This window comes from Lotus japonicus, chromosome 1 (genome assembly GCF_012489685.1).
Source record: "Lotus japonicus ecotype B-129 chromosome 1, LjGifu_v1.2".
Lineage (NCBI taxonomy): Eukaryota > Viridiplantae > Streptophyta > Magnoliopsida > Fabales > Fabaceae > Lotus > Lotus japonicus.
The window spans coordinates 110,536,589-110,558,915 of NC_080041.1; the positions used below are offsets into that span (position 1 = coordinate 110,536,589).

At 36.4% G+C, this 22,327-nt stretch overlaps 2 protein-coding genes, 1 long non-coding RNA gene and 1 pseudogene across 4 annotated transcripts; 2 read left to right on the forward strand and 2 right to left on the reverse strand.

Annotated features, from left to right (window-relative positions):
- Positions 1–3,256: 3,256 nt before the first annotated feature.
- Positions 3,257–12,335, forward strand: LOC130729203 (uncharacterized; annotated as a pseudogene). Its single transcript, XR_009015905.1, has 14 exons — positions 3,257–3,601; positions 4,229–4,304; positions 4,870–5,208; positions 5,424–5,477; positions 5,752–5,874; positions 7,197–7,259; positions 7,643–7,918; positions 8,630–8,716; positions 8,976–9,428; positions 9,698–9,833; positions 9,944–10,106; positions 10,318–10,446; positions 10,731–10,925; positions 11,846–12,335. The product of XR_009015905.1 is annotated as an uncharacterized LOC130729203 (transcript).
- A 187-nt stretch (positions 12,336–12,522) lies between these two features.
- Positions 12,523–14,651, reverse strand: LOC130729202 (LRR receptor-like serine/threonine-protein kinase FLS2). The gene has a single exon (XM_057580861.1). It carries the CDS (start codon positions 14,539–14,541, stop codon positions 12,616–12,618), a length of 1,926 nt encoding a protein of 641 aa, XP_057436844.1. The 5' UTR covers positions 14,542–14,651; the 3' UTR covers positions 12,523–12,615.
- Positions 14,652–16,540: 1,889 nt separating this feature from the next.
- Positions 16,541–22,283, reverse strand: LOC130729204 (exocyst complex component EXO84A-like). The gene is made up of 8 exons (XM_057580862.1): positions 22,225–22,283; positions 21,891–22,111; positions 20,513–20,610; positions 18,705–19,758; positions 17,753–18,256; positions 17,387–17,575; positions 16,835–16,971; positions 16,541–16,671 (listed from the first exon to the last, which is right to left on the reverse strand). The coding sequence occupies exons 2-8, from the start codon at positions 22,059–22,061 to the stop codon at positions 16,551–16,553; spliced, it is 2,274 nt and encodes a 757-aa protein (XP_057436845.1). The 5' UTR covers positions 22,062–22,111; positions 22,225–22,283; the 3' UTR covers positions 16,541–16,550.
- Positions 16,572–17,395, forward strand: LOC130729205 (uncharacterized). Its single transcript, XR_009015906.1, has 3 exons — positions 16,572–16,663; positions 16,909–17,010; positions 17,256–17,395. It is a non-coding gene; the product is annotated as an uncharacterized LOC130729205 (long non-coding RNA).
- Positions 22,284–22,327: the final 44 nt, after the last annotated feature.

A 22,327-nucleotide genomic window follows, 5' to 3' on the forward strand; every position in this document is an offset into this window, starting at 1 on the left:
AAAAAGGGTATGTTGTGTGTAGCTTTTTTAATCAAAGGATATTTTTGTAATTAAAAAAATTGAGAAAGATTTGGGTATGCAAAAACTAATACCCTATTGATGACGTGATTGATAAGTGTCAATTTTACGTACTTTTCACTCTTATTTTGGACCCTTATATGACATGTGTGCTTCATTTATATATCATTTTAACTCTCATTTTAGTAGTTTATTATAAATCTAGTTTTAGGTTAGATTTCATGTCAAATACTAGTTTAATCCCTATATTTTGTGTAGGAAAGCATTGGTTCCTTGATGCTTGAAGCAACGGAGTTACAGAAGTAAAGATTGTTTGAAGCTTGAAGCTTGAAGCTTGCTTGAAGCAAAGGACTAACAAAAGTAAAGATTTCCTGAAGCTTTCAGCTTGCTTGAAGCAAAGGAATTACATAAGGGATATTGCTTGCTGCTCCAAGATTGCTTCAAGCAATCATTTTACAATAAGTTGTTCTTTTTCTCTGGAGAATGCTTGAAGTTTGCTTGAAGCGGAAAAGGAAGGAAGTAAGGCGGTGAAGAATTCTTCCTCACGAAGAAAGCTATCCTGAAGATGCTTGAAGCGAACTTGGAGCAATCTCGACAGCGATCTTCTATAAAAGGCCCAAACACACACTTTGAAAGGGTGAAAAATCAGAACAGAAAGAACACAACCCAAAGATAGAAAACACGCAGGAAAGAAGAGGAGAAGGAGGTCTAAGGTCCTTGCGCCGTCCGCCGAACTGGAGACACGCCGACGTCGGCACGGGATCGTCATCTCTTCCTAGTTTCTTCTTGTAAGCCTTTAAGCATCCATGAAAATGGATAGCTAAGCTCTTTTTGTTGGGATTGGTTGTAGCCTTTTGGCCTTTATGTACTCACTTTGATCTTAATATATGAACCTATGTTTCTATGGATGGTTTCAATGATTTTACTTTGTTCTTAATGCTTGTTTTAGCTTGATCACCTAAGACATGAAAATGGATTTGATATGTTTAGTGAGAACTAGCTAATTAAATCTGATCTAGGTAAATATCATCTAATGAATCTAAGATCTAGAGATAGGATTGGATCATTAGTCAAACTAACATCTATGTTTAATGCTTCTTGCTTTGTTAATCAATCAAGAGATTGATGGTTAATTTAGTAAGATGATGATCTTCGCATAGATGTTAGTTTGACTAATGATCCAATCGTGTAGCAAGATAAGATATGGTGTGATGGAACCAATCATAGGATAAGATTTATGTATGAAGTCTTAGAGTGCGTAAAAGTTAATCGGTGAATTCCAATTCCAACAATCGTCTCCTCTTGATTTCAAACCTCTTTTATATCGTTTTGTTAAGGCTTTTCACTTATTTTCATGTTCAACAAACAATCAATCTCTTTTTAAAACCATCGTTTGAGTTTGTTAACTATTGAACGATGTAAGTATTACACCTCCCAATGGATACGACAAAACCCTTTACTATACTACAATTGAGGCTTGAAAGATTCGAAAGTAGAGCGGTAAAATAATATTTCATCAGTGATCAGTCATAAGTAAGAAACTAGATGTTAGACCTGCGCGTTGCACGGAGATGTTTTTTTTTTAGTAAAATGATAAATATTTTAAAACATAAATGAAATGCAAAGAGTTATAAAATTGTAAGTTATAAGATCGTAAGTTAAAAGAGTTATAAAACCATCAAGAACCAACTATGGCCAAACCCAAGGAAACGAAGGATAACCATTTGGGTAAAACCTGCGGTGCCTTGTTCAACAGTCGTGTGGAACTGACTAAGCATATCGCTGAGCATCTCCGGGGGTGGTTTTCCCGGAGAAGAAAGCATTAGCTGCCTGCATTATTGTTCTTTCTTTCTTCAATTCATCGGAGTTAGGTTAGGGTTTCTTGTAGATATCGTTGATTTTTTATGGTCGCCGCTATCTTTGGTGCCAGCTTGTTTAGTTGGTACAAATATCAGAAGCTTCAGAAGGGCCATGTAGGTGACAACACGGCTGAGCAACATACAAGAGATTCTGCAGCCAACTAAGTGAAGATGGAGCAGGAGAAATTAGTACATCATGGTTCTTACCCCCAATAATAGAGTTGATACTAGTATAGTTGACATCAGATGCTTGAAAAGAGAAATTTCCACCAGAGTCCTCACTTTGATTTTCACTCTCCCACGTATGCTTTGGCTCAAGCAATAAAAATTTATCTGATTCCCATAAAATAGTAATTGTGTCGATAGTATTTGCTTGCATGAGAGGGTGTAAAATATTTTACACAATCGTCCCGAGGGTTAGTTCAAGTGGTAAGGGCTAAAGACATAAGAGATGGGGAGGGGAAGCTCCAGGGTTCGAATCCTGTAAGAGAATTTTGAAGGAATTTTCTAACTTACTAGTAACAACCAACTACTAACACAATTGCCTATTAAAAAAAAAATGTTCCACAATCAGCCAATTAGATTTTAAGAATGTGACTAGACACATTCTTATAATCTGATTAGTTGACGGTTCATTAGTTCATTAGTGCATCCTCCTTTTTCTCTTCATTTTCATTTTGGTCCCTTTTTCAATCTTTGTGTTCTGGTGGCTTATCTATATCTATACTTACTTAAAAGAATCCCTTGGAATTACTATTCCTAAGAAAGGTTTCAATCCTGGCCATTGATTTCAAATGATTTGTATATTCTCATTCAATATTGGCCTTTGGTATATAGCATATTGTTGGCCCCACCTTACATTTCTCTCACGTTTCTCTTTTTCTCTTTTCCTTTCTTTGTGGTATTCTTCTTTTCTTCGATGACGAATTCTCTCCCCCCCCCCTAACCTAACACATTGTTTGGTAGAAGAGAGTTAGGGTAGAGAGAGATGAGAGGAAGAGAGATAGAGGGACCTAACCTTGTTTGGTGGGAGAGAGATTGAGGGGAGAGAGAGATTGAGGGTGGGAAAAACCCACTTTTTAATCTCTTCGCGTTTTGCGAAGAGATTCACATGGGGTCCCTTTTTTTTTTAATTCTGGTGCAGTTAGTGGCGGTTCCAAACCGCCACTAATATATTTTTTGTCCTTTTCTTAGCATTTAGTGGCGGTTCAGAACCGCCACTAAATGCGTTCTGACACCTTTATAATAAAAAAATGTTTTTTTAATCAAAAGTCAATTTTTATCTTTCTTCCACCTCATTATTTTCCATCTCTCTCTCTCCTTTATCTCTATCATACCAAACAACCTCAAAATCTACTCTATTTCTCTCTACTCAAACTTTCTCTTCTCTACTCTCTCTTCTCTATCTCTCTCTACTCTACCAAACAGAGCATAAGTGCGTCTTTCTTTCCCCTTTTTCTTCTTCCATGACCTAATCGCCTGCATCGATCATGTTTCTGCTGAAGGAGTACAGTGTGTTGCAGTCGTTTTGCTCTCCAATTTTTGTACTTTTGATGATCTCACCTTCTGCGTTGGAAAAGTTTTGGTGGAAGGTGAAGACTGTGGGCATTGGTTTGATTTCGACATAGATCGTCACATTTAGCTGGCTCTCTCACTGTATACTCTCTGATGTGTGGGAGCAGTTGGTGTCAATTGTAGTTGTTGCAGTTTCAATGAAGAAGAAGGTTAGTTACTTTGATTAGGGTTGTACTGTGTTATGATTGATGCAAGATTTCGTGTGATTTTAATTTTTGTTGTGAATTGTTGAATCCATGCTGTTTTACTTTATCAAAATGAGAAGGGTGACAATTTTTTGTTGAAGTAGAACTTTGATTTGATTTGTTACTCTCTTTTGTCAGTAGAAGAGAAGAATTAGAAGCAATGTTTGTCAGGTTACTGTTTTGATGTCAGCTTAGTACAAGAGGTTTGCCTTTTGGCAGTGTTCCAGCATTTTACTTACTGGCATCCTTCAGTTTAATTAATTTGAAATTGAAATTTGTAATGACCAACCTGTCTCACTTTGTATCCGTCTATAAATACTGGTGTATTGTGGTCTCTTTGTTGCTCTTGCTCATATCCTGGTTTGATTTTGATATTGCTATTGCTTCATTGCTACCTATCTTCATATCTGATATCTGATATTTGTCTTGTGCCTTAATCTCAATCATGGCCTTTACTTTTGCACTTGCACTTGTCTATAAATACTGTCATTTTGTGATCTTCTTGCTGTGCTTGCTCATAACCCTTTTCTTTTGCTATTTCTACATTTCTACATAACTGATAATTTTCTTTTGATTGTGATCGACTCACAGGTTCGTGTTATTTGATGCCTTGCAAATGGAAGACATCACTGAGTCATATGATGAGGGTGGTTCTTTTGATTCTGTGGTTGGTTCTTTTGGCTTATATAAAGTATTGCTTTTAAGTTTTTAAATTAAACTGCTCAATGGATTTACCATATTGTTCTTAGCATTGCCTGTTTGTTCTTCAATGCTATCTATGAAAAACCATCTCTGTGCTATGCTATCTACTGATTCCTGGTACATATAGTCACGTACCAAGGATTTCTGAAGGGACACTTAATTGTTTTATGGAATTATTCTCTGTTTTATTGCAGTTTTGAAGATTTGTCAAGAAAAGAGAAGTGGAAGGAAAGATTAAAACCCTACTTCTGTTGGTTTTATGCTCACCATGATTTAGTTAATGCTCAGCAAGTTCATTTTTGTTTGAAAAAACATAAAATTCTAATCCAGTTTACCTCGTCTGTTTAGTTTGCAAATGATTTTGTTTTGTAAGCAGGTAGAACTAAGAATGGTTACTGAAGTACTTTCAATGGACTAATCTTGAGCTGTAGGATGTTCCAATGTGATGGCTTGTCCTGCTCCTGCTTAATGTAGATAATAGTTTGTTATCTTGCTGTGCAAATTATGTTACTTTGTTCTGATTTCTGAAGCTTAGGCTGAATGGCGTGGGCAATCTGGCAACATCGGAACTATGTAATCTTCAAGGAGGGGAGAAATCAAGATGTGTCAATCTTTGAAGGTGCTCAACTTAGAGCTTGGCATTGGTTTACAGGAAGAGTGAAGGGATTCAATTGCTCAACATATGAATGGTTGGCTCAACCTATACTATGTATTAAGGCAGCGGTTCTATGATTTTGATGCACTCACCAGTTCCTCTGGGCGGCGAAAAGGGATTTTTATTTTTTTGAAACAAAGAGAGAAAGAGAAGGAAATTTACCAAAAAGAAAAAACGCGAGAACGTTGTTCCCCTAAACTCTGATCAAATCGAGGTTAGCGATGTGTTCCAAATTCACAATTAATCCTCTCTATTGCTGTGTAGTTTCTATTCGTAGTTAAAGTTCAATTTTTGGTTCAGTTTTCTTCATAAAAATATTGGTTCAGTTTTCTTCTATTGCTGTGTAGTTATAGATTTTTATTTTTATTTTCTGTCATTCCTTTTTTTCCTCCTTCATGTAAATATAATTGGGGATGTTGTTTTCTGCAGCTATTAAAGAAGCAAGGTTGGAAAGAAGGGAATGGTCTTGGGATATTTGAGCAGGTTTTGTTTCTTACTCTCTTTTCTTTTTCACTGAAAGATGGAATCAACAGTTACAAATGTTGTTTTAAATGTTGGGAATGTGTATTTTGTTGGTGAAATTAGTCCATATAACCAGCAACCGATTTGACTAAAAAAATTCATACTTGGTGATGAATTTAATCAGTGAAATGCTCCTGTTTGTGCACTTGTCTCATTCCCATAATTGTAGTCTATTAATCCTATGTTTGAAATTTTCTTGCATTGATTCTGATAAATGGATTCATGATGGAAACAGGGTAGACTAGAACCCATGGAAACTTGTGTGAAGAATAACAAACGAGGTTTGGGAGCGGACAAAGGGAAGAAAAAGGCCGTGAAGTCTGATGATAGTAATGTCTCTGAAGGGAACTATCAGCAGGTAACTTTTTGCTCCTAGGTCATCATCTATAAATCATCAGCTTATGGACATATTCCATAGGAATAAGATAACTATGGAAAATGGTAATAGTTCATTCATTTGGAATTGGAAGTTTATATGGTTGTCAAAGATTTTCTTATCTAAGATTGTGCTAGCTGTCCAAGTTATTTTGATTGGAATAGATTGAATTTTCAAGTTTTATTCCATTCAATTTGATGGGGGAGTTTAAGAAATGTGATACAGTATTCAGTAGTGAATAAACTCTGATGATTGAGTAATTAGTTTCTTCAGTGCAACCAAAGTAATGGTTATTTGTATCTTTATGTAACATAGTAGTACTATAAAATAATTGAGGTATTCAGTCAGCTTTTGTATCGAACTATTCTCAGTCATTACTATTTAGTAAAATACTGCATTCCCTTTGTCTTGCACTACTCCATTCTGAAATAAATTTATTAGTATGTTAGACATCTCTAATATCACCTAATGTCTAACATACCATGTTGCTAGAGAAGCGCTACATGGCAGAACTGAATCAATTTAAGAATCACTCTTTTACTATGTAATATACCATGAAGTAAAAGAAAGATTACATGGCAGTAGAAGATGCATTATATGTGGTAATACATGTAATTATTTGAATCAATCTAGGAAAACAAGAAGTCATACTAACTGCTTTATAATTTATGTACATTGAGAGTGGTAGCTTGATCTTTAAAATGAAGAAAAGCTTACCATAAACAAAGTAATACTACAGTGCCTTTGTGTTTGTTTATTGATCATGTTGCTACAAATTCATAAAATGTGCAGCTTGATTTTTATTTTAAATAAAGCTCGCCTTGCTTTGTTAATTTCTTTGATAAGCTTGGCTTTCCTTAGCTTGTTGCACAACAGTCTTAGATTCCCTTAGTTTGTTTCATATTAAGCTTAACTGTGTGTTGTTGATTTGTTGCATAAAAGAAGGTTGGCTTTCCTTAGCTTGTCTCACAATAATCTTAGATTCCCTTAGTTTGTTCCATATTGATTCCCTTACAGATTGTTGCATAAATGACTAGGCTTTCATTAGTTTGCTGCATAATATGCTTGGATTTCCTTAGCATTGCTGCATATTAAGCTTAGCATTGCTTGATGTTAATTTACTGCATACTAAGCTTAGCTTAACTACGGTGTAAGTTTAGAATGACACATTATTTATCATTGGAAATCTTTGACTTTTGAATCAAAGTGGTAGTATTTTCTCTTGATTGTCAAGTGCTCAAAGTGGTAGTATTTCAAATTTTGATTTACAAATATCTGTTAACCTCTTTCTTCTTCCATTGTAGATAACCAAGGGTCTATTGGAGAAGTATGGCCCTGAGAGGGTTCTTGATACTCCAATCACTGAGGTTCTTTTTCTTACCTCACTCCAGGCACAATTTTTTTTCTTCCACGTAGAATTTATTGCTCCTTGCTTTTGTTTTGATACAATTTAGACACATTTGGAATAGAAGGACAAATATCTCTGATTTTATCTTATTTCAACTATTTGTTGATTTATTTTATTGGCATATTTTATTTTATTTTCAAAAAATAATGCATCTGTCGTGCATCGCACGGGTAAACTACCTAGTTTATTCATGATGGGGGAGCTAAGGATCGAGTCTTTCTTGTAACTACACCATAAAAACGGTAGTTTTATTTATTTATTTATTATCTTTTCTCTTGAATTATATTTGTTTGTGTGGTTCCTTTCTTATATGATTGTTTTGTTGTTGTGTCTACGTGAAAGAAGAACAGAACTACTTTCTGGTTGTTGGTGAGGGATCTGATTGATTCTGAGGAGGAGGAGGAAGAGGTGTTGTTTGATGACATGGGAGCGTGTGTGTCAACTCCACAAGGTTGTGTTGGGGGAAAGTTGAAGAGGAAAAAAACCGCAAGAGGAGGAGAGGAGATGGGCTCAGGAGAAGAGTTTGTTGTCGGTTGTATAAGAAGGGGAAGGGATCATCATTGGACAAGGTTGATGTGCCCGGTGACCGTTCCTTTGCCAACAACCCCACTTTCCAAGGTTCATGTTTTCTTCTGTTTTTCTTCTTCTCTTCTCACCACTTGCTGCATTTCACACAAAATGATGATTATGGTGTTGAAGATTAATATGAATGAGATGACACAGCAGAGACATGTTTGGTTCTGTTTATTATTTTTTTTTTATATTTTGGATTGAATTTTGTTATTTGTGTTTGTTTTTGGAATCCTTTTGAGTGTGTTTGCCAAATTGTGGTGCTTTTGGGGAAATGTTGTAGGTGGAGTTGATTCCTTAGTGTGTCATGGATTGGTTATGCTCTGCGGAAATCTGAAGTAACACCAAAAGTAAAGCTATGCAGTTGCTTTTGGAGAATGAAATGGATATAATGCGTGTTGCATGTTTGGATACACGGTCGAAAAATACAATAAAGTCAAAATTACGGTGGACAGTCACAAAACTATGAGAAGTTTATTCTGTTCACTGTGATTCTGACTCACCGTGCATCCAAACGCGTGCGTGCATAAACAAGTGGCACCAATGGCATTGTCAATATTTTGTGTTTGTGCTATTCCATCTTGCTTGTGATTGTTTATATTTTCTTCCTCTCATAGGCATTCTGATTAGCTGGTTATGTTACATCTTGTTTAACTGGAGCCAGTGCAAAAAAGCATTTTTTTTCCCTTTGAAATCCTAGTTTGCTTTTGGATAACCTTAATTGTTGCTAATGTGATTGGAATTTTTTATTTGTGGCAGCTGGAAGTATTATTGAGGAGGCATGGTTTGATTCTGTAGCAGTGTTTGAATCAGACTGTGATGATGATTACCAGAGTGTCCCTGATGGTATGCTTTGGGATACATTTAAAATTAGTTATAGATCCCGTTTGGATACGGACTAGAGAACACTTTTTGGAGCTTATCTACTTGGAAAAAACACTGGATAAACTCCAATAAGTGTTCTTTGGTCTGTATCTAGACAGATTCATATTTTACTTGCTACCTCTTTAATGGAGCAAATGTTTTTGTCTTACAATTACAATTGAAAACCCGCAGATGTTGTGTCTCTGAGTTTTTGTCTTAAAATTATAATTGATGCCCGCAGATGTTGTATCTCTGAATGGGATAGAATCCATATCAAGTTTTGCATCTTCAAGAGATGGCAACCAAGTTTCAACTGATCAAGTACAGAAAACAAAGGAGTTGTTATCTAGAGGATATTCTGGAAATATCTCTGAGGCTGCCAGAATTTCAGATGTTCAACATTCTAGTGTAGATGTCATTGATTCTCAATGTAAATGCGACAGAAATATAGTTGAAGGAAATGAACCTGTGTTCCTTGATGAAATCTCCTCAGTGGATGCAAATTCCATCAAGGAAGATGGAATTTTGGATAACTGTGGGATTCTTCCGAATAATTGTTTGCCTTGTCTTGCATCTACTGTTCCTTCCATTGAAAAGAGAAGATCATCAAGTTCTAGTCCTCCTAGTGCAAGGAAGAAGACTCCTATGAAAATCTCCTCTAAATTGAGGGAAGGACATGGGATTGCTACCCTATGTAAGTTGAAATTTTTGCAACAGCATTCTTTTGACACTATGGTTCTATTTATCTTCAATTAGTGTAATTAACCTTATAGGTTTTATCTAATAGCTGAAAGAAAAAATTGCGCGTTTTCAGCGTGTAGAGTTAATTTATCAATTGCATACCTAAAAATGAGTCTGTAAGTTGTAGTTCTTTTAGAGGAATGCAGCTTGTGATGCAGTTCATACTTCAGGGAAAATATAATTGTTGTAATTCTTCTTTCTTTTCCTTTTCATGGTGTTCAGTTTCGTCAAAGGAACTTCTACAAAGACCAATTGCAGGTTCTCAAGTACCCTTTTGTCCAATTGAAAAGAAAATGCTTGATTGTTGGTCACACATTGATCCAAGCACTTTCAAAGTCCGAGGAGTAAATTATTTGAAGTAAGATTAAGATTCTGTCTGCAATTTGTTTCAAAATGCATCCATGGTTAAAATGAGATGTTTTACATATGCAAATGTGTTTTTAATGTGGCTGTTGTTCTTTGTGGCAGGGACAGGAAGAAGGAATTTGCTCCTAACCATTCTGCATATTACCCATTTGGTGTAGATGTTTTCTTATCTCCGCGAAAATTGGACCATATAGCTAGGTTTGTGGAGCTTCCTGTTATTAGTACCTCTGGGAAATTTCCACCCATACTTGTTGTGAATGTACAGGTACTTCTACTTTGCTAAAATAGTTATACTTTTTTAGTCTTCTTTCTAGTCATTGTTTTGACTTTTAATCCCATTGATCTCCTTGGTCCATTCCATTCTGACCCTTAGTTAATTTTTTTTTGCTTTACCTGATTATGGCACATTATCAACAAAAATATTATTAGCTTCTTATTGCTGCATATTCTAAGGCTCTCAGTTTTGTGGATTTCAGATTCCTCTCTACCCTGCCGGACTGTTTCAAGGTGAAACTGATGGCGAAGGAATGAGTTTTGTTTTGTATTTTAAACTTTCAGAAAGTTACTCCAAGGAACTTCCACTGCATTTTCAAGAAAGCATGAGGGTAAGTCAGAACCTTCATGTGTCAATTTAGTACTTAATATTATTAGTTTATTACCAATACTAAGATTATCTCTTCATGATTATTTCTTATAATCCATTAAATTACTGCCAGGTGGTAGATTTATTAATCAACTCTTCTTTGATAGTATCTACTTTTCTGTTCTCTTGTTATATTCCTGAGTTTTTCCTTTGTCCTTTTGTCTCTTCATTTCAGGAAACCTCTATCACTTGTCACTGACTTTTTATAAGTTGCTGTTGAAATAACATCTGTCTGTCTTTCTACAGAGGTTGATGGATGATGAAGTTGAGAAGGTAAAGGGTTTTCCTGTAGATTCAATTGTTCCCTTCCGTGAAAGGTTGAAAATCTTGGGCCGTGTTGTCAATCTGGAAGATCTTCATTTAAGTGCAGCTGAAAGGAAGCTTATGACCGCTTACAATGAGAAACCTGTTCTGTCACGTCCCCAACATGAGTTTTACTCGGTATGTCTCATTCATTGACTGTTAATTTTTCCTCCGATAATGCTGTCCGACTTATTGCATGTTTGGAAATCGTGTGCAGTCCTTAAAATCACTTTAGGCACAGAAGCTACTATGAGTAGTATTTAACAAACTTACACAATTTTGGCTTGTGTGAATGCGCAAGCAAACACACTATGAAAACTCTTCAGCTTGATCATGAGCAACCAATGCTCGAATGATCTTGAAGAATGTCAAAACTAAACTGTTTTTACATGCATTACTATCAGTGACTGCTGCTACGGTGCTTATATTTACATTTACTCACCCCAAAATCTCATTTAAAGGATCAAACTTTAGACGATTTTAGTCTTAGAGTATTACGTAGGAGGACTTGTATTCATGCTTCAATACCCTAAAAAGTTTCATGCTACAAGGGGCACGTTAAACTTGTGATATGAAAAATTATACATGTATTTTCACCTAATAGCTTAAAGTGTACACAAACATGGACAAGACATACTCATTTTACTTGATGGAAATGTCTTTTCCACGTCCATGTTCATGTTAATCTGTCATTTGTTCAGCTAGTGCGCTACAGGCTGTGATATTTCTTAAATGTTAAGAATTAATCTGTCAGTTAATTCTAAAATGGATCATCAAACAGAGAAAAAACAAAATATATACCATGAAATGAAGACTCACAAAAGTTAGTGCTGAAACTCAAGTTTTCATATGTGGGCTCCTTCCTAATGTTGATTTATAGTACTCTTTGGATATATCTTTATGGATTACTTGTGGTACCTTTAGCCTTGGCCCGCAAATTAAAGTGGTGTCATTTCGCAATAAAAGACACAAGATTTCCACATGCTGCAGTTTAATTTGTGATCCTTGTTTATCATCAACTAGCCATTATGATTTGTATTTTTATTGTTCTTTTGCAGGGAGAAAACTACTTTGAGATTGATATAGATATGCATAGATTCAGTTATATCTCCAGGAAAGGGTTTGAAGCTTTCTTGGACAGATTAAAAGTCTGTGTTCTAGATGTTGGTTGAACAACGTGTGTATAGTGAATGAAAGCAACTTATGGAATATTCCAATCCATAAAATGTTGGGTAGAAACCAATGGATATAGAGGCCCAGAGAGTAAGAGAAAAGATACAAGTAATGTATCTGATATATAATGTTATGTGATCAGAACTGAGCAATAAAAAGAAAAATGAGGTGCATGTGAGGTGTTTGGAATGAGTAATTATACATCGATAAACTTTCTGGTATGCAATCGATACACACTTTAGCAGTGGTAAAACAGCCGCAAACATTTGCACTTAATGACAGTCCCGCTAAAGTGTATGTTGATTGAATGTTAATGGGAAGTGTATGTCTAAGCATAATTTTCATTTTGGAATACTGAATATGGTTTTTCGACTCCCTGCAGTTCTTAATCAAGTCAGTAATTAAAGTTATTAATCTCAATACTTTTATTATGATCTAGCTTGTGAGCATCGCACGCATCGCATGTTTATTTCTCTATTAGCATGATTTAACATATTCCAGTGCGCAAATGGAAAAGCAAAATTTTGTAGCGTTGAGTTCAATGTACATCGGCGTAATGATATGAAACAAAATAATGCACTGCTTTGTTGTTTTGAGTAAAACTACAAATTTTCATTGAATTCCTGAGTTTCCAATGACATGACAATCCTCAAAGTTAACAAGGACTGAGTGGCTTCCCACACAAACCTTTGTTTCCAGAATAAGAACTCCCAGGAAAGTCAGTTAGTGGTTTACCCTCTGGGATTTTCCCTTGAAGCACATTGTCTGATAAATCCAGTTCCTTCAGCTTTGTCAACTTGAGAAGTCCATTGGGTATATTGCCACTGAAATGGTTTCTTTGCAGCTTCAGTCTCTCCAACAATGTCAAGTTTGCCAACACTGCTGGCAAGTTGGAGGCTAAATCATTGAAGCTCAAATCCAAACTGTGAATGGAATTCAATTTCCCAAGGGAACTTGGCAATGTACCCTTCAGAAGGTTATGAGACAAATTCAGAAATTGAATATGGACCTGCTTTCCTGCACCAATTTCCTCAACTCCAATTGAGAAGTTGTTATCAGAAAGATCAATATATGTTAGTGATCCCCCGGAAGTACCTTGTTCGATATCAAATGCTCCAGTTATGGAGCCTGTTAACTTATTTGAGTGAAGATCAAGAACTCCCAGATCAGACAAGCTTGTAACAGAATCAGGAATGTGTGAATCAAGTGAGTTCCTTGAGAGATTTAGCAAGTAGAGCTGACTGAGGGATCCTATCCATGATGGTATGGTTCCAGTGAGAAGGTTCACTGATAAGTCTAGTTCCTGTATTGGACTGAGGGTTGTTTGCAGAATGTCTGGAATTTTTCCCTGGATACCGCATCCTGCGAAGTGAATGCGCGAAAGCGATGGCAGATTTGGTAGCCATTCTGGGAAGGAAGAGAGGTCCAGAGGGTTGAAAGAAAGATCAAGTGTTTGGAGATTGTGTAGGGAAGAAATTTCTTGAGGCAATGGCCCTTCAATCAAATTGTTAGAAATGTTCAACATCATGAGCTGAGAAAGTTGGCCTATTGATTTTGGTATTTGGCCAGACAAGGAGTTGCCACTTAGGTAAAGTTCTGTCAAAGAAAGCAAATTGCCCAAACTTGAAGGCAAAGCTCCTTCAAGTTTGTTGTTTGATAGTGAAACTCTCTGAAGAGAAACCAGGTAAACAAGACTAGGAGGTATATTTCCATTAAGATGGTTATCATGGAGTCTTAAGAAGCCAAGAGATGGCATTTCACCTGGTCTTGAGGGAAATGGAATGGTTCCCTCAAGAGAGTTTGTGTCCATATACAAAACTGAAATTGCACTTAAATTGGATAGTGAAGTAGGTATGTTCCCACTTAGTGAATTGCTTGAAAGATCAAGCTTTTCCAGAGCCTGCATCTGACCAATGCTGTTGGGGATATCACCATTAAGAGCATTGTCATGAACATCCAATTCAACCAAATTTGTCAAATTCCCAAGTGAAATGGGTATTGTACCTGAAATTTTATTTGAATAAAGCAGCAAACTTTTGAGGCTTTTTAAGCTTCCAATGCTAGAAGGGATCGACCCGGATATCTTATTTTCATGCAGCGCAAGTTCTTGTAGGTTTGGTAACTCACCAATGCTTTCTGGTATTAGACCAGTTAAATTGTTGCCAAAAAGGTAGAGCTTTTGGAGGTTTGGCATTTGCACACCAATTGTTTGTGGAATTATCCCACTGAGACCTACTAAACCACCAAGGTCAAGTATTACAAGAGAAGTGAGGAGTGTTATGGAAGGAGAAAGCTTACCCATCATCTGAGTTTGAAACAAGTCTTTCTCTATGAACCCTGGAAGATGGATCTGTGTCACTCTAGTGGTTGCATTTTCACAGACAATGCCTTCCCACTCACAGCAGCTACTACCAACCCACTTTGCCAAACGACCAGAAGTATCCATCTGAATTCCATTCTTGAAGCCTATCAAACCTTCCAAGTCATTTGAACTGCATGCTTCTGCTGATGTTCTCTTTATGCCTCCTCCAAATGCTATCACTGTCAGAAATGCCACTATTTGTAGCAGCTGATAATCCATGTTTCTCCAACAAAATGGATTTACTTATCTTATGGAATGTTTTGGTTCTTAAGAATGTTAGCTTGGACTTGGTTTGGATAAATAGTCCACACACTTCAAGGGAGGAGAAGTAGGGTTTCTTTTGAGATCTAACCTTTTTTTCCTTTTGGCACTTTTGCATTTTAAATTTCAAAGCTGGAAAGCACATTTGTCTAGATCATGATGTCCTAAATAGTATTGTAATAGATTCTCATGACTGGCCCATTTGATTATCTCAATAAGCGCCAGAAATCTCGTACTTGTTGCAAACTTTTATGGTATTATACTAAACCATTGTCACTGTGTGCTCAGAAAAATGTAGGGGCTTTGTGTGAGTTGGAACTATATTTTAGCAGTTGGAAACCAACCTGTTGAAGATTAAGAGATTACCAAAAACATAGTATGGATTAATCTTATGATGGTTAGAGTCTGGTTATGGTGCACATTTGGAAGCTTCTCTTTGGGAGTTTATCAACTTCCAGGCTGTCATAAACTATTCCTTTATGCCTTTGTTGTTCTGATTGTTATGCACTTCAAGGACTGATCTCTCTGTGCATAATTTGAAATTTCAAGAAGTTTCTTTAATTTGTGTGCCTTCTTTACTCCTACACTACACACTTCAATATTTTTATGCATATTATAATCCAACCTTGAGTGGATTTATCATAGAAAATGTTACCCTGGAGGCAACAACTTTACAGAAAGAATCACGAATCTACTATATACAAGGCTGCTACTATATATCAGATCCTAATTTGGATTTCTACAGGGGTCTTGTTAGCTTTTATTTAAAATGAAAAAGTAAATCCATGTTTATCTCTTAGTGACAATGAATCCAAATCAACCAACTAAATTAAACATTTATTAGGATAAAAGTAACCAAATAAAGGGGGGAATTACCCAAAAGCAACCAAATAAATTAAACATTAATTAAGAATTTAAGATAAAAGTAATGTTAAATTAATCAATTGGCTATGGATACAGCTGAAAGAGTAATATACAAGTAGCTACAATGAATCCAAAATCTAAAGCACCTGGCATTATTTTATAGTTCTAGAAATTCTTGTGGTCTCAATTATCCTAGGCTTCAAATGGGCACCAAAGTTCAACAGATAGTACCGTGGGACTAACATTAGATCATGATGTCCTGTAGGATACCTACAATTTGCAGCATGGGAATGATATCTAGTAATGAATTACACTAATTTTAATGTAATTCGTCGTCAAAAGCTTGAAATGAAACACATTCCTTGTACCCTGATAACAAGCACCACTTATCCTTGTACCTTGAGCATGGGATTGATCAAGTAGCAGGGTAGACGATAAATATGTATATTTGTTTTTCTTCAATTTCATCTTTCCCTTCTGTTCTCTGTAATATGTCAAGAGTGACATGTGGATGAACTGTAATCCCTTCCCTGAGAGTGACCTGATCACATTAATTATAAGGCTTAAATATGTTGGAGGTCCCTCTAAAATAGGGGTCCTTTGGTTAAGGCCCCTACAAAAGATTTTGGGTGGAATAAGCCCCTAATGTGAAAATAATATATAGTGATAAGCCCCTGCCGTGAGGTTCCGTTTAATTTCTGATGATTCTGCAAACGACGCTGACGTGGTTTATATTTTGTGAAAATTATTCAATTAAAGAGGGTGCCACATAAGTAAATGAGGGTTGAAAAAAATAAAAATAAAATAAAAACCCAAGTACGTTTGGGGATTTTACTTGGGTTTTTTACTTTTGAGTTTTTATTTTTTTATTCTTTTCAACCCTAATTTACTTACGTGGCACCCTAATTATTTTCAAAAAATATAATCCACGTCAGCGCCGTTTGCAGAATCATCAAAAATTAAACGGAACCTCACGGCAGGGGCTTATCACTATATATTATTTTCACATTTGGGGCTTATTCCACCCAAAATATTTTGTAGGGGCCTTAACCAAAGGACCCCTATTTTAGAGGGACCTCCAACATATTTAAGCCTAATTATAATTAGCCAAGTGCGGTGGGGCTATTATCATCTCCCTCTACATTGTCAAAGGCGGCTTTCCCGGTTAACATCTTTATAGCTATTTCGGAAACTTCAACAAACCACTCATCCTCTGGTAAGACACTGTCATTCAAAGGCTCTGAATCAGTATCAAGTAGATAAGAGAGATAGATGATTCCATCAAAAATGTACTATATAATCTAGCTCTAAGCCTCTAAGCACAAGTTTCCCATTGATATTTAAGAGTAATATATAACACATGTTCTTTCAATCTAGATAGATGTACCTGTTGGGATCTAGCCCTGTAGCAGCAACAGCATCAATAGCTCTACCAATGATGTTTTTAATTGCTTGATGCAGATGGCGAGATAAGTAACGGCCTTGGGATGAAAATATCATCACAAATTGCATGTCCAAATAAAGCTGCACAAATTATCATCTATGAGTCTGATATCATTTTAGGTGCGTGATCCACAAACTGCTGTTTAAAAATAGCTGTAGTGTATTAAGGAATTCTGTTTGAGGATAGTTTTGAAGCTATGCTTTTTGAAATATTAAAACAACTATTTTTTTTACAAAATAACAATGAATATTGTCCTTATTTATCATTTTTATTTTTACTATTTGGATGTCCTTTGATCAAGCACTCAATTGCTCTCAAAGCCAACTTATAAAATGTTTATACCAAACCTTATTGATTTTTACAGGCTACAAAAGTTAATTTTGAAAGAGGTTCTTTCTAATGCTCATTGAGCATAGAGAAACTTTAATTCACAGTTATTTGGAATCACTCTCAACTAGTGGCTGTGATACTCAATGAACTCATTCAAGTGACTACCTGTTGAAGGCCAAGGGGACCCAAAGGCGTTGGGCCTGTCTCAATCTCTTCCCAGAAGGCTTGGTCCTCTGAAAGCCACAGGACCACTGTTTCCGCTAGTCTCATCAATAAAACAGTGGCAAACCTATCCCTTCCCACAAACACATCAGTCGCAATGTATGCCACTCGTGTAAGCTTTCCAAAAAGCTCCTGAACAATTATTTAAGGAATGAGAACCCTTAGAATTCAAAAAACACGACCATGCTTATATCAACACATGTATCTGAGTACTAAAGAGAACACATATTTTATACTGCTTCAAAATTTCAAATCAAAGGCATAACAACATATCACCAAAGGAAGTATATTTTGTGTTACAAATATTACCTGAAAAATTGGAGAAGGAAACCATTCAGGTTGCTCCACTTTCCCATCATCCATACTCAAATACATTAGTGCATTCAGAAGTGCGTCCCCTTCTTCTGTGAAGATGAGTTCAAGAGCATGTTGCCTGCAGAAACTGTCTCTCAGACGATCAACTTCGCGCTGTAGCCTTTTCTTTAGCTCACGCTGTTCTGGAGGCCTTTGTTTGTCTGACCCCCTTCTCTGAGACTCATCACCCCTGTTGCTATGCGAAAGCTTGACAACGGCTCGCGGGAGCAGCTCATCAGCTAGCAATATTGCATTAGCCAGCAATGCTATCTGCTGTTCTTCAGTCTCAGCAATCTTAACGATTTTGTGCCCTGAGCCTTCCAAGTTCTCAGTTACAATTGAAGCTGGCAATGCATCTATTAACAGATTGACATAGAAGCCAAATACTTGTAGAAGGCCTTCTAATGCAAGACCATCCAATTGCAGGCTTTCTAGAGGTCCTACATCTTCGAAAAGCTCCTGTTCAGACCATGGGAAACTGTATTAAGCATCTCAAGCAAAGAGAAATTGAGGAGGAGAGGGGGGTGATGAAGCTTCATGAACTTTTTTTACAACATTATATTCTCAGTTGGCCTTTCCTGACTTTGATGGTCAACATTAATATTTTTGAAATAATAAAAGCCACTTAGCATTAGTTTTCTACTATTCTTAGAGATTTTATCAAATTCAAAAATTTTGTGAAATCATGCTAAATGGCCTTTATATTTCAAGCCGGGATAACATTGAAAAATGAAAATAGATATAGAGTCAGTTTGGATGCGAAAGTATGAAAACGGGAAAATAACACATCGATGCACTTTTTGTTAAAATAGTAAGTTGCTACTTCAACAAAAAGGGTCTCGAGATGTGTTATTTTCCATTTTCATACTTTCTAACAGGAACCAAATGGGCTCATAATAGTAATCACCTGAACCATTGAGTTGAATTTGTGAGCGCTGCTTGAAAGCTTTGGCTGGAATGAACTTAAGTTACTATAGGAAGAGGTTGGAGGTAGGCCTGAACTCCTGCTGGTTGGTGCAAAAGCAAGCAACCAATCATCTGCAGCAGCCAGTGCAGCACTACTTTGTTCAATTCTTTTCAAATTTGTGTTAAGTGCTTGCTCAACAAAGGGTTTAAAATGCTTTAGTAAGACAGGGGAAAGGGTCATCCCACTGGCCTCTAACAGATGACAGTGATTCAAGCAAACATGAACACATTCAGACGCGATTCTCAAACCTCCTGCGGCAGCTGTTGATGCGAGTATACGTTTCTTAAGGAGAAGAGCAAAATGCTCAGATTGTGTAACTGCCCAGCTTACTAGCTCAGAAGTATATGCAGGTTCTTCTTCGGCAAACACTGTCAAAGAATCTGATGCTGCTTGTGAAATGGTTGAAAAAACAAGCTGTGAAAGGGCAGAAGTGTATGCCCCAACTCCGCCGTAACTGGTGGAGTGAATACTCTGCATTCCACGCTGCAACTTTTCTTTGTGAGAGTTAAGTAGTAATGTATGAGCACGAGGACCGTCCCCGAGAATTTTCAATGCTAATGCCGTTGAGCGAATTTCTGCGCTTCGCGTTGATGCCTGGCTGAGAGTTTCTGCTAGCTGACCAGCTAATTTTTGTCTGTGTTCAGTGATGGCATCTTGCAATGCCTTGAATAAGCTTGGACTCAAGGTTGTCCTCCCTTCACTAATTTCTTGCGCCATTTTTTCTCCTTCGTCCAAGGCAGCCATTGCTTCATCCACTCTTTTCTCTGCTAATAGAACTTCAAGGGTTTCTAGATATCCTATTAGCCATTTTTCTGTCTTGGATATATCTGTTTTCTCATTTAGTATATTGTCCATGTCTGAATCTTCGTTTCCAGTCATCAAGGAACTAAGCTGACACCCGTCTGCTACACCATGAACCAAAGCAGCCTGAGTGGATAGAAGATTTCTCATGGAAAGAAGCTCCCCCTCAAGATCTGAAATCTCTTTGGATGTACTGCACATAAATAGAAGCTGAAGTTTCTAAGCTTAAACTATAGAAAATACATATAGTTAAATGCAAACAAACAGGATGCACTTCGTTACTAGATCTGGGACAATGCTGTGTTCAAATAGTATGAAACTACGAATAATATCTTTCAAAGTTAACCAGAAGAATGAAAGCCAACTTACTTGTACAAAAGTAACTAGATGAATTAAAGCTCTTAGTCAACATTTTGCCTAATTTCTTCACAGTATCCTATCTTATATATTAAACCAATATAACAGAATCTATATTCCTCTTCCATCCAACTAATTTTCACAGCTAATTTTATATTAGCAGAACAAAAAAGCTGTACAACAGAATTCCAAGCCAGCTCAGTTTTTTATTCCCTCTCCTCATCTACTATCTCTTCTACAACTTTGCCAAGAATAAGTGTCAAATATTTTCAGAATGCATTCCGTATTAAGGATGACACAAAAACTCCTAGCCTATGAGCTTAATACTGGTAGCTTTCTAGCCTCAAATTTTCATGCAATATACCATGGGAAAGGAGCTAAGAATACCTAAGAAATCCCCACACCAGAAGTTAAATGATGACAGAACTATGTCACAAGTACCTGTTTCTAAACTTCCTAGCTAGTTCATACTTCATATAATATAACCACTTGAGATGTGCAAAATGATGCAATCTGTAATCAAATGAGCTTCTGAACCGGAAGACACTGGATTGATAAATCCATAAAAACACTTTGGGGTGTACACTCACCGTATAAAGGCAGAGTAATTAGCTAGAACACTTTTGCGCATTTCTTCTGCAGAAGCCTTCTTCAGGTCAACAAGATAAGCACACAAGTGTCTTATCTCCTGTAAACAGTACAAATATGGATTAAACAAGGCAGAAGGTTTTCTTCAATCAAACGGAAAAAACTCAGTAGAACTTCCATAACCACCTGACATTTACCAAGAGTTGGCACTTGGCACACTGCCTAACACATTGGCATTGAAATCAAAATCATGATTCATATTTTTACTTTTAAAACAAGCAAAATTAGTTGAATTCTTGAGAGTTAGAATTACTGAAACCAGTCTTCTCCTGCACCTTTTGCTAGGATGAACCTTTTTATTTTTTAATTGATGCCTCTAGGATTATGAGTGTATTTAGGCAAATAGCTTAATTAAAGCGCTGCTCATGGGGATAAGCATTTATCGCATAAACGCTTATTCATAAACTAATTTGAGAAACTCTCTGAACAAAGGTTATAGATAAGCATGAACTCTTCTTCGCAAGCTAAGATTAACACGTCATGAAAACAAACTCAAAACAGCTTATAGGTTAGTCATAACTCATAAGTAATTACATAAACTCTCAGGTACACTTGCATAACCATTTATGCTATAAGATAAGCTCAAATAACGGGGTGTTAAGAACTACTCCCTCCGTCCCTAATTATAAGCTAAAGTTGTAAAAATCACACTTATTAAGAAAGCCTTAATTGATTCATTGGTTTTCAAAAAAAATGTACAACTTTCTATGTTTACCCCTATTTATGATAACACTTTTTCAGCATTGTACTACTAATGGTGGTGCTCCACTACCAATAAATGCAAGGGTGAATATGGAAAGAAATATTAACTTTTGCAAGGTTAGCTTATATTTAGTGACACAAAAAAAGTCTCAATGTTAGCTTATAATTAGGGACGGAGGGAGTAACATCTAACATAGTTGACATATTAAATGTTTTTTATGTACTCCCTCCGTTCCTATATAACTGATACTTTAAGGTTGTGGCACAAATATTAAGAAGTAGCAATTAATATTCTTGTTTTACTAAAATTACTATTTAACTTCCTATTATATCCTCTATCTCTCTTATCAATTCTAACTTTTCAATTTTCCTACCAACAATAAATGAAGGGCACAATTGATAAAGTAGCATTAATGTTCTCTTGAAATTGTAAAAGTATCAGTTAAATAGGAACAAAAAAAAGAACCAAATTAGTATCAGTTATTTAGGAACGGAGGGAGTATGAATTTTGCTTATAAGCACAACAACAATTTCATGATCAATCATAAAAAAAATGTTGATTTATCCGATTTGCATGGAAACATGAAATGAAATTTATATAATGTGTGAGAGAGGGACCTTCTCGTTCATGCTGCGGGATTTGGAGGCGACATAGGCATTGGGATCAAAGGTGGAGCTTTTGAAAACCTTGAGCTTTTCGCTGAGTGTGAGATTGATCTCCAGTTCTAAAGGGTCTCCTACGCTTGATGAGATAGACCCTCTCGGCGTGGTGAATGGTGACTGATCCATTATCTTCGTCTCCAAGGCAATGCAAATGTTGAAATCAATTCAATTGCCTCCTATGAAGAAATCATTGATGAAATGAAAGTGATGATAAAGAGAGTGAGATTCATTGATATGATTGATAGGAAATGTTAGTGTATGTGAGACAGAAGAACAAAAGTGCGACAACCATAACATGTGATGCAGCCATTCCATTTCCAAGCATACGCACGAGGGAGTGGGACTCGCCGTATAATGTTTTTGTTTTTTTATTGACTTTTTCTATATCGTCT

Excerpts from the sequence above, each read along its gene's own strand:
- LOC130729202 (XM_057580861.1), bottom strand. The coding sequence starts at position 14,541 with ATGGATTATCAGCTGCTACAAATAGTGGCATTTCTGACAGTGATAGCA.
- LOC130729204 (XM_057580862.1), bottom strand. The coding sequence starts at position 22,061 with ATGGATCAGTCACCATTCACCACGCCGAGAGGGTCTATCTCATCAAGC. Across the intron at positions 19,759-20,512 it reads AATTACTCTGCCTTTATACG|TACATCCAAAGAGATTTCAG; the intron begins GTGAGTGTACAC and ends ATTTATGTGCAG. Across the intron at positions 16,672-16,834 it reads ACAGGGCTAGATCCCAACAG|TGTCTTACCAGAGGATGAGT; the intron begins GTACATCTATCT and ends TTTGAATGACAG.